Here is a 12,288-nt window from a genome sequence, read left to right on the forward strand (position 1 = left end):
GATGTTTAGAGTAATAGTGTGTGGCCTACATGCCATGCTTTTTTTTTTTCCTGTTAGTATTTTGTTTTTAAAGCATTGTGGTTATGGTCTCTGTAAAGTATAATTTCATATTAAATAAGAATATATATATATATATATATATATAGATATATATATATATATATATATATATATATATATATATATATATATATATATATATTGGTATTCACACAATGAAAGCAATGTTGCCTTATGAATTAGACAAAAAGATTTCTATAATAAGTATGTGTGATTTTCTGATCTGCAGCAGTTCTGCCTGTGGGCAGTATTTTGATATGAAGTTTTTCGTGCTTTCTAAAGTATCAGAAAGGCAAACCATGCACTTCATTTTACAGTATGTAGCTGGGATGAGACAACTGATTTATTTAAGGATAGGAGATGTTTTCGGATGTTTCCTGCACTAAAATAAATGACAGCCTGAATCATGTCTTTCACTTTTAAAGCCTTAATAGCCAGCTGAAGCCTAAATGTAAACTGATGTTTTGTGATATCTTGTCATTGTCAAAGAATTCTTGACCTTTCTGTGTTCGACATTTCAAGACTTGCTTAGCCGTAGATATTAAAAATCATCAGTTATGCACTTATGTATACATGCTTGTTAGCCAACACAGTGGAAGCATTCTTAGTGTAAAATGAAGGATGGATTACAAAATTGTGTGCAGTTAAATATTTTGCTCTTTTTCTGGTTCTTAATGATTTTTTTCAGTCAAAATGTGTTCACTGTGGTACAAAGGGAATGTATTGCACTAAGGGATGTGTTACGTGCTGTGACTTTCAAAACCCACGGTACCTAATACTAATCTCATTGTCCGGGAAATTTACATATGACAAGTAGACCCTGGAGGGGGCTACTTGGATGACTATTTAGAGTGAAAGCCATGATGTGTTGGTAGTTTGCCACATAAGGGAGTACAGATGAGCCTGTAAGATGGAAATTTCGACTAGAGTTTTATGCTAGATAGAGAACAAAGCTCACTTGGCCTTCATTGTTGCATGTGAAATGATTAATATTTTATAGTGTATTCTGTGCTTTGGACAACCAAGCCATTTTTTTTTTTTTTACCATGAGAATGTTTAGAGATTGCACATCAAGGGTATTTGAGAAGGTGCCCGTCATGACTAGAGTCCTGTACAGAATTTTCAAAAAGCATTTAAGGTCCATCTATGTCCATGCACTATCTTGGTTAGCAAATATTATCACCCTGCTTTTGACAAGATGAACCACGAGTCCATGGCCACTACAATGTCAGCACTGTTAAGTGTATCACATTTAATAAGGGAGATTTTTTTTATTAATAGTAAAATCACTTGGCCTTGTGACTGTCTTAAAATATATTGTATAAAACTATATTAGCCACACAGCTGCTGCTTTTTTTTTTTTTTTTTTTTTTACGTATTATCGCAACCAGATTTTCATGATTATAACTGTTGCTTCCCGATGTTTAAATGCAAGTGTTAATGGTGTGGCAGTGTTAGACAACATGATTTCTGTCACACTGAGGGTTGTCTTAGGCAGGGTTTTCATTAAAAAAAGTACAAAAGTTATGTCTCTGTTTAGGTATGCACTTTAACACCAGCATGTCATGTAGCTGCAGTAAAGTGCATACACGCTTCAACTGTCAGGGCTGCTGACCTACTCACTGTAATTGCTCACTAGTCTTCCCCACATAAGACAGACACACGATGCTTTCACTCTACTTTTGTATTTTTAACAAATGTTAAACATATGCTGAGGTGCAAACTACCAGAAGAAGTGCTTCCACACGCAGCAACATGTTTTCCGTAGTGTTCTTAGTACCTGGAATCAGGAACCCATAGTCGGCTATCGACATCATCCACCCTCAATTTTGACAACAATTACTGTATGGCAGCTTTCGCATTGCAATGCTTAGTGTTCACTATGTTTACACATTTTGAAATAAGTCTTACTTTTGCAAAAAGATTGTGCCTGTATCTGGGTTTCCCTTCCCTCCTCACGGTAGAAATATTCCATTCAACAGTTTGCTTTCTTGACAATTCAAGTGTGCGTCATTTATGCAAGTCTAACAGGAAGAGGATTTTTAATGATTTTCTGTCTGTAAAGGTAGTGGAGAGGTTTTAGGACAGCAATAATGACTTTTAGCAACACTTTGCACTGTTTCATGTAGTCATTTGTACTGAAGGAAGCGAGATTCGCAACCGTGAAAATCTGGTTGCGATTTTAGAAACTTAAAGGTATACAATTCAAGTGCAGAAAAAAAAATATTTACATATGTCCACATCAATAAGATAAACAAGCCATTAATATGTTTCTAACGAATTATATGTTTTTGCCAGTATTTTTTCTGGTACCACACGGCTGCTTTTGATGGATGTGATGGATGTGCTAGATGAAGAGGCCACACCGACGTTAATTCTAAATTTGTTAACCTGGAATGTAGACACTAATTGCACCTGTGTTTTACCTTTTATCATTGAGGTCATACATGTGCATTTTTAATTCGTAAAGCATTACACAGAAGAAAAGTCAACAGCTAAAGAAAAAAAAAAAATCTTATACTGTTCTCAGTGAAATGACCTTTTCTGTCTCTGGAAACTTGCAGCTCCATAATATTAGATTATGAAATGACATATGACATGAAAGCCCCGCGGTGGTGGTGCTGCGGTAGCATTGTCGCCTCACAGTAAGACACTGTCCGGTTCGATTCTCAGCTAGAGCGTCTTCTGCGTGGAGACATGCGTGAATGGGTGTGCCTTCGTTAAAGGTTGTGCGTCAGGGCTGGTAGCTCGGCATGTAAACATTAACTACCAATCATTAGCAGACTGGAGTTCCGCTGTGGCGACCCCTAACCGGGAAAAGCCGAAAGACGCAACAACAACTTATGACATGAAAGTGAGGCTGTGTGACTGTCTTTCTACCTAATGTCACCAAATAATTGTATCCTGTAACTGTGTCATATATTTTTCAGAGAATTTTACTATAATATTTCAAATTTCAGAGATGTATTCATATATTGATGGGTACTCACCTGTAATTCTTCACAGATACTAGACTGCCCTTTTTGTTTCCATTTAATTCATAGCAGACATATTCTTGGTATTTGTGGCCGGCTAATAATCTTACTATCTGTATAATTTTTTTTGTATTTTGGAACATCAGAACTAAAATTAATCCCAAGTTCTCAAAAAGTGATATTTTTTATTGTTTTAAATGTCAGGAAAAACGTGGTTTTTGGCGAAGTGCACACTGACATTTAAACATTTGATTTGCTGTCATTTCTTTGCTTTCATTATTATTAGCTTATACTTATGCAGTGCATAAACTGTGTTAGGGTTTCCACGTGCCTTATATTAAAAGTTAAGGCCATTTATAGGTGTATAGTAAAAATAACCATTAGATATTAACTGACTGCCCATTTTCAGTTCTTTTCAGCTTAAGAGTTGTAAACGTTATTTTCCATTATCTTCAGCTTAAGATTTGTAAAAGTTGATCTAAATTATCAATGCCAGGTCTAAAAATACTATGTGAAAAAGTGATTTTTTTAAATGCTTTTTAAAACTGTGTCATAAACAAGTAACATGAAGTGGCATCTCCATGCATGGTAAATCGGAGAGATTAACAGGCTGCCAGGCATTACAGCTGATTGATTTGATGATGTGGGATGCCTGACCTCAATATGACACGAAGATCTAATAAGTTTGGAAGGATTTGTTATGTTACCAGCACTATATTCTTTCGTACATGTTTGTGAGAGAGTGATTGTGTGTATAAATGTGTGTGTATATGTGTGTGTGTGTGTGTATATAATATATATATATATATATATATATATATATATATATATATAGTTTACCATCGAAATTCTGCAAATCTCGTTGAGTTATTACTTACCTGAACCGAATGAGTGAAAATGACAACCAGCAAGTCATCACACAGCTGAACACGGTAATGTCGATATTACTCAACTCATCTTGACATCCGGAGATGTAATATACACGCTTTGGAGGGAGGCAAGCCCCTCCCCACCCCCTGCTAATTATATATTCCAACTCCGAGATTGCACTGCAGTGAGGAAAAGGGTAATTTTCATTGTAAATAGTGACACACAACAACGAATGCAAGCTGCGTCTCAACGTTGGAGGCGACATGATTTCAAGTCAGGATTTTCATATTTTACACCCTTACCAATGACCATCTGAATGACGGTAAATTGCTTTTCGCACTTTTTGATAGTAAACCTATGTGTGTGTGTGTGTGTGTATGTGTGTATATATATATATATATATATATATATATATATATATATATTTAGTGTGTGTGTGTGTGTGTATATATATATATATATATATATATATATATATATATATATATATATATATATATATATATATATATATATATATAGATGTTATATATATATATGTATATATACACTACTGAAAACTTCCGAACTGTTAAAAACAGAAATCCAATGAATAGACGCTGAGCCAGAACTGTTATTTGCTGAGCGCTTTCGTTCGCTTTATTGATAACAATCGAACTTCATCAGAGGAAAATGTAATGCATTTGCAGTACTGTGCGAGCTTTAAATAGTGTAACTGGTATAAAAAAATAATTCACTGTGATTGGTAGATAAACTACGCCAATGCAGTAGTATTTGGACTAATGAGAGACACTGCTATAAAACAAAGGGTTTAATCTAACATCCTGCCACTAGAGGGCGTTCTGTAACTTTCTAGTTGTTCCACTTTAATGCACATTTAATGTTGAGATTCTCGTTGAGCCCTGGTGGGGTTTCTGCTTCAAGGAGGAGTTGCCATCTTAATTCCTTCAGCTTCAGTAATGTGTTGCAATCTCCAAAAAACTGCTGGACCTGTTCTAACACTAGAAATTTAAAACAGGCAAAGCCGTTGCAGCTCGTGGCATGTCTGCTTAATGCATTGTAACTGTCATTATGCCTGATGGCTGCAAGGTGCTCCTTCACCCTGTCTGAGAGCTTTCTAATTGTTTTTCCAATGTAGAAGGAAAAACATTGGTCGCAGTAGGCTGCATAGACTAGAAAAGTTGAGTGGCAGTCATGCTGGGCTTTGAACTGCACCGTGATGTTGTAGTGTTGAAAAGTGTAGGATGTGCCTGAGTGTATAAAAGGGCAGACTACACAATGTTTGCAAGGGGCCCATATCTTTGGGGTTTTGTGGGTTAGCAGGCTCATGGGGTTCTGCACCATTCTTGAGTATGGGGGGGTCTCTTTCCTTTCAAAGGTTTGTTTGAGCGTTCTGGTCTTCTTCTATGAGAAGACAGGCTCATTACCCACTATCTGGTATCAACACCGAGCTGGACACCTTCCTTACGACACTCACAAACAGCATCCCATACCTAGACTTTGTAGCATCAGGATGAGGGACCCACATCTCCTTCCTTGATACTCAGTTAACCATTGACCCCAGCACTGGCAGCCTTATCTCCAATGTGTACTGGAAGAACACTTACAGGAACAACTTCTTCGATTTCAAAAGTCAGCATCCCTTCTTTATGAAGAAGAATGTGCTCAAAGGGCAGTACATTCGCCTCTCCAGGATCATGTCAGACGATGATGCCTTCCTCAAGGAAAGCCAATTCCTTTCAAAAATGTTCATCCGCCCAACATTACCCCAAACAGCTAGTGGAAGATGTCTTTCAAGAAGTGACCTCCCACAGATCAGACAGACACCCACCCATCCTTACTCAAGGCTTCACTCCCAAGGTGACCACCAGAACGACTGAACCCAAGAACAGAAACTGTAGTTTCCCCATCCCCATCAGCCGAGATATGCAACCCATTAGGGATATCATTGGCAAAAACTGGAACATAATAAGAGCGGACCACAACACCCACCAGATAGTGGGTAATGAGCCTGTCTTCTCATACAAGAAGACCAGAACACTCAAACAAACCTTTGAAAGGAAAGAGACCCCCATACTCAAGAATGGTACAGACCCCCATGAGCCTGCTAACCCACAAAACCCCAAAGGTATGGGCCCTTGCAAACTTTGTGTAGTCTGCCCTTTTATACACTCAGGCACATCCTACACTTTTCAACACTACAACATCACGGTGCAGTTCAAAGCCCAGCACGACTGCCACTCAACTTTTCTAGTCTATGCAGCCTACTGCGACCAATGTTTTTCCTTCTACATTGGAAAAACAATTAGAAAGCTCTCAGACAGGGTGAAGGAACACCTTGCAGCCATCAGGTATAATGACAGTTACAATGCATTAAACAGACATGCCACGAGCTGCAACGGCTTTGCCCGTCTTAAATTTCTAGTGTTAGAACAGGTCCAGCAGTTTTTTGGAGATTGCAACACACTACTGGAGCTGAAGGAATTAAGATGGCAACTCCTCCTTGAAGCAGATACCCCACCCAGGTCTCAACGGGAATCTCAACATTAAATGTGCATTAAAGTGGAACAACTAGAAAGTTACAGCATGCCCTCTAGTGGCAGGATGTTAGAGTAAACCCTTTGTTTTATAGCAGTGTCTCTCATTAGTCAAAATACTACTGCATTGGCGTAGTTTATCTACCAATCACAGTGAAGTATTTTTTATACCAGTTAGACTATTTAAAGCTCGCACAGTACTGCAAATGCATTACATTTTGCTCTGATGAAGTTCGATTGTTATCAATAAAGCGAACGAAAGCGCTCGGCAAATAACAGTTCTGGCTCAGCATCTATTCATTGGATTTCTGTTTTTGTTTTTAACAGTTCGGAAGTTTTCATTAGTATAAGTTTATTTCTTCCTAGTCTTATTCGGTTTTGTTTTTCCATATATATATATATATATGTGCACACACACATACACACATACATTTTTACACACATAGAAACAACTGTTAACTTATGCACGCCAGACTTGTTTTTAATCTCGTTGTGACTAAAGTATGGCCAAACAATCCACTTAGCTGAACTGATCAGCTTAGAAATAGTGAAACATGACATGTCTACAGGTGGTGGGACTTGGCTTTGTTGACCTGAATGCACCCAGTGTGAAAGTAAAAAGTTGTGGGCATTCAGAAGCCATGTAGCTGAAATACTGGTATGGCCTAAGGTATTACACAATGATGTGAAAGGACATCAGAGTTCTAGTGCGTTCATATGCTACAGAAAGGACAGCATTGAGGGTGAAACAGAATATGCCACTGGCTAGTATTTAGAAAGATTCTTCATTATGTTTTTTTTTCATTGTGTGATAGCTAGTATATGAAGTAAGGACGATGTAATTTTCCTTTTGCTACTAGTCATTTAGACACCAAAATCTGCTACCTCTCTGAGCCTTGCTGTTAAGTGAAACATGGTTACTGCTACTGCATTTTGCTGTGTCATTTTTAACGTAAACTTTTTCATTCCATCTTTTGCACTGTGCCTCATTGTAGAGAGTTCATATGACTTGTTAAAAGTTTTTAATATCTTTCTAGTTTTGACATGGCCTATACTTAGGAGACAGTAAAAGACTTTTGCCTTGTGGATTTCCAGACATGACAGGTTTTGTAATACCAAAAAGTAACTGATCATCACTTTATTGTAGTACTGCAGCTTGGATACATTTGCAGGACTTGAATGGGTCCATCTGTGTATGAAACAGTGTATTGTGTTAATTTGCTAATTGGCTGCAACATGGCTCAGTGCTATATCTGCTCATCTTTTTATGATTCTTATGTGGATTTTCTGTTTGTGGTATGTTTTATTAAAGTGGGAAAGCCACTTGATCAGAACAGAGGTCATTTGATTAGCAAAGCAGATAAATAAATGCATTAGAAGTGAAATGTTCTTTCCTGACCGTTGGCACTGTTCTTTGTAATAAAGTCCATGGCTAAAGGAGTATTGTGTAAACTGAGAAATTAAGTAGATGTGTTAGCATGACATTAAGTTTATGGCACCTTACATACATGGTGTGTAAAACCACTGGAATTGCCGCATATTGCACTGTATGAAAACAAACATTTTTATGTACTCTGTTGTTACTAGGAAGCAAAGCTTCCTTTTCAGAAATTAATAGACACACATTTTATTTTGTAGACTCCTGACAAGTTTAAAACTGGATTCTCAGAGTGAACGATATAAACCCCATTCACATGCATTTATTGATCTAAATGGAGATTTTACTGCAGGTAAGGTAATTAGCTAATCATTACATTTGCAAGAAATAATGTTTTTCAAACCATTTTAAAGAGCCCATGTTCATATTTCGTAACAAAAATGTTTGTCCTTTCTAGTGAATATGCATTTAAGTGCTGTACTCTTGAGTTCACAGCAAACCTTTACCTTCCTGGTTTTGAACTAATTTCTGGTGCGGTAGTGTGGGGGGATTGTGCCTCCCAAACACACACAAGTGACACAAGGTGCTGTTTTCAGAGATTATCCATGTGTACTTGGTGGATAACTGACTTTGTTTCACATTAGCAGTCATGGAAATTTATCACAGGGCTTAGGCGTATAGTTGGAGCCACTTGTACTGCTGAGAAACTGATAGAGCTTCTTTTAATCCCTGATCTTCATTGTTCCATTTTCTGCAGATTTCTGTTTTATTTTATCTCAGCCTTTCAATGAGTTAACTTTAATTATTGGCAGTAGATGTTTTATCAGTTGTAAAATTATCTGCTATCTTTGCTGATTAAGATGTGTATTGTTCATTGGTTTATATGGATTTCTGTGACCACTATGTATTACTTACCTTGATGGCAGCGGAACCTTTTCAGATCTGTGTGTATTGCAATATTCTGTCAGTTTCTTGCCATCCTCTGCAGTTTTGCAGGCATTGCTATTCATGCAGCCTCCTTCATTTTTTTTTGGGGGGGGGGTGATATTCCTCTCATTTCATATAGAAAATCATGCTGCTAAATTGTCATAGTCTCAGTGCCAGCATTGTAATCTGGCATGCAATTTACTTGTTTTAGTTTGGGAGGTGTCACCTTGTCTTGAAAAACTGTTTCAGAATACTCCTTTGTAGGAAAATAGGAGGTTACTAAGCTAATGGCCCTAGAGTCTTTTTCAGTCTAGCCATTAATGTCCGAATTTTCCCAGTTATCAAAACCCGTGGGCTAGAAAGGTTTTAGTATATGCCTGTGAATTGGGGCATCTATGAATTGCCCCTTTCCTTGAGGACCACAGGCAAAAAGCCCGGGGTGAATTTGTGATTTCCCATCCACTGGTCCAAACTTTGTTTTAATAGGCTTAGGGAAGAATTCTTTTTCACATGAATAGGGAGTCTGCCCCAGAGAAGGAGTCCTCTCTGAGACACAAAACTGTCCCTCCAACATTTTTTGTTAATGTTACATACAAGATTTTTTGATCCTTAGATTTGGTAATTCTAGTGCTGTTATATTTTTCATATGTGTAGCATATCCATCAGGGCTGGATTGGAGAGTGCCTTATAGTTAGTCCTAGATCAACTTTCAGTAGTGTGTAGGAGCCAGTACAGGGAAAAGGTGAGAGTTAAACCCTGTACCTAGTGTCTGTGAGGTAAACCTTGACTGTTATGCTAAATGCCAACCCTTTAAATGCATCCTTCCCAGTGCAAATGGAGACAATAGCAAGCATTACACACACAAACATGTTTTCCCTGGCGAGTATTGAACCTCCTACCTGTCTAGGTTACACAATCTAGAGAGCACTGTATTGCTTGCAAATACCACTGGGGAAGTCTTTCTGAGCAAATTCAGGTAAAAATGGAAAAAAATATGAATATTTAACTTTATTCCATACACTGTAAAGTGTAAAATTTCTTTTCATTGTTAAGTTGAATTGCTGTCTTTGAAATGTACTTTGTGGCAGAATCATGGAATGTTAGTGCAAAAGAGAAAATGAAGATTTTTTTTCTTCCAAAATACTTAGTAGTATAATCTGTCTTGGGATATAATGCCATGCAGACATGGTGTTTTGAGAGAGATCCTGGAAATGGATCATAATGGACCTCATAAATAAAGACATAGGGAATTTGTTTTAAACTTGGTTGACTTTTTTGAAACAGTCACCAAAGCCATTGATGAGGGAAAGGCAGTCCATACAGCCTACCTCAGAGTTGCTGGCGCCATGTCAAGCCTGTCACAACCTGGGGACCCAGGTTGATAGTGGAGGTCATAGTCTCCCTTTACTCATCACTCATCAGACCAATGATTGAGTACAATGCCGAATGTATCTGACCCGACACTTGCAGCAGCTGGAAGTTCCTCACCAAATTGCCTAACATACAAGGCCATGTCAAACCCAGATTTGATGAATATGATCCATCAGAGCTTCATCACCCAATTATAAATGCCCTCGGGCAGATAGCCTAGTATGAACCTATGAACCTATGAACCTATTTCCTTCAAAGGTTCATGTGACTGTGAAGTTGCCTATTCATACACATATAATTACTTTCTTCTAAAAATCTTGAGTTTTTCCATCCTGGGTTATAACACCAAGAGCAAGAAGACAACTGTTCTTTCAAGGAGATTTCTTATTCTTCTTTCTTTAAATATTAACAGAATCCCTTTCCCTTGGAAAGTTTTGGATATAAATGCTGAGAGATGGTAATGGAGAGCGATTACTTCCAGTGGAGCCAACTCTCACAATTTAAAGACCTACTTCTAATGATACTTCACTTTGTAGGGGCATTCTCACACAATTTAAATATGTTCTTTGAGTGATTGTTTACTTTGCCATAAAATGGCTTTCAAACTATTTGAGATGCAAGTAATGTGGATAATAAGGAAGGGGTAGATGAGAGCCACTCTATCATTTCATCTTCATCCTCCTTTCCCTGGTATGCCCCATAGTTCTGCCACTAATTGTGTGTGAGAGATGAATCTATATTGTTCGGGTGCAGATTAAACAACAAACTACCACCAAACATCCAAGTCCCTAGCTAATTCACTCTTCTGTAAAGAGGTTTGGAGGCGCATAGACTAGAAATGACAAAAAAAGATATATATTTTTGCCACACAATTAAATGCTTTATAAATGGTCAAAACAGTAGTGATCTCTGTATAAACAAGTACAAGTGCAGTTAATCAAGAAAATATTCTTAACTTAGCTTGGATGGCTCTGGATGCAGTTGACAGTGGAAAAGAGTTGTAGAGATCTTTGTAAATGCACAGAGAGCCTTGCAACTTGCCTGATTTTATAGTAGAGAAAAAAGCATGCCAACTGACTCCTCTGCCCTTTAGTCAATAAACACCCAGACTTTGACTTCATCCAGTGCTTCTCAACTCAGAGAGCTCAGGTAAACATAAACACCTTCTACCCAAAGATGCCTAACCCTGGAATGTTTTAATGTAAAAGCATGGCAAAGGTGTGTCTAGAGTAAAAATTAAACAGCAAATAGCTCCCAAACCACCAAGTCACTGGCTAATTCGCCCTTCTGCAAAGAGATTTGGAGGCACACAGATTAGAAAAGCCAGCAAACAGAGAAATGGCTATTTTGCCACAAAATTTAAAAAAATGATGTAAAAATGCTCAAAAACAGTAAGAGTCACTGCATAAAGCAAGTTCAAGGGCTCTTGATCAAGATGGTATTCTTTTCTTAGCTTGGATGGCTGTAGATGCATTTGAAACACTGGAAAAACACTACAGAGTTCTCCAAGTTAGAAATTATTCTCATTAGGGGTAATGTGTAATTATTGACCATGGAATAGGTAAGGCCAGTCTCTAAACAAATGGGTTAGGTTAATTCAAGCACAAAAAGGGAAGTTGACTTCGCTTAAAATGGGCCCCAAGGGCATCTAGTCTAGTACTTGCCTGTGTGTTGAAGTAAACTCTGAATTGTATTGCTTTTTTCCTGCCTTCGGAGTGTTCCATTGTGCCCCCTACCCTTTCTGTGGAGCACTGATGCTCCTCCAGTTATACCTGCTCTTTTAGTCCTGCACTGTGTGAACATCGGGGTGTTGGAGTCTTATTCATGCATAGCTGTGTACTGTGTTTGCACATTTATCACCTGGGGTGTTGGCATCCTCTGCATGCATGGCTGTGTACTACATTTGTACATTTATCACCTGGGGTGTTGGCATCCTGTTCATGTACACCTGTACACTGTATTTGTACATTTATTGCCAGTGGTGTTGGCGTCATCATGTATGGCTGTGTACTGCATTTGTACATTTATCACTTGGGGTATTGGCATCACATTCATGCAAGCCTGTGTAGTACATTTGTACATTTATCACCTGGGATGTTGCTATCCCGTTTGTGCACAGCTGTATACTGTGTTTTACATTTATTACCTGGGGTATTGGCATCTCAATTGT

The 12,288-nt window shown here is 38.0% G+C and overlaps 1 protein-coding gene across 1 annotated transcript in view; it reads left to right on the plus strand.

Annotated features, from left to right (window-relative positions):
- LOC122810135 (T-cell immunomodulatory protein-like) overlaps window positions 1-12,288 on the plus strand; it is a 1,047,680-nt gene that overhangs the window by 580,147 nt on the left and 455,245 nt on the right. The window contains exon 6 of the mRNA XM_044081609.1: window positions 8,081-8,172. Coding sequence (XP_043937544.1) covers window positions 8,081-8,172 — 92 coding nt within the window. The remainder of the gene's footprint in view (window positions 1-8,080; window positions 8,173-12,288) is intronic.

The sequence above is a fragment of the Protopterus annectens genome, chromosome 8.part1, assembly GCF_019279795.1.
Source record: "Protopterus annectens isolate FY-2018-M chromosome 8.part1, PAN1.0, whole genome shotgun sequence".
NCBI classification, from domain to species: domain Eukaryota; kingdom Metazoa; phylum Chordata; order Ceratodontiformes; family Protopteridae; genus Protopterus; species Protopterus annectens.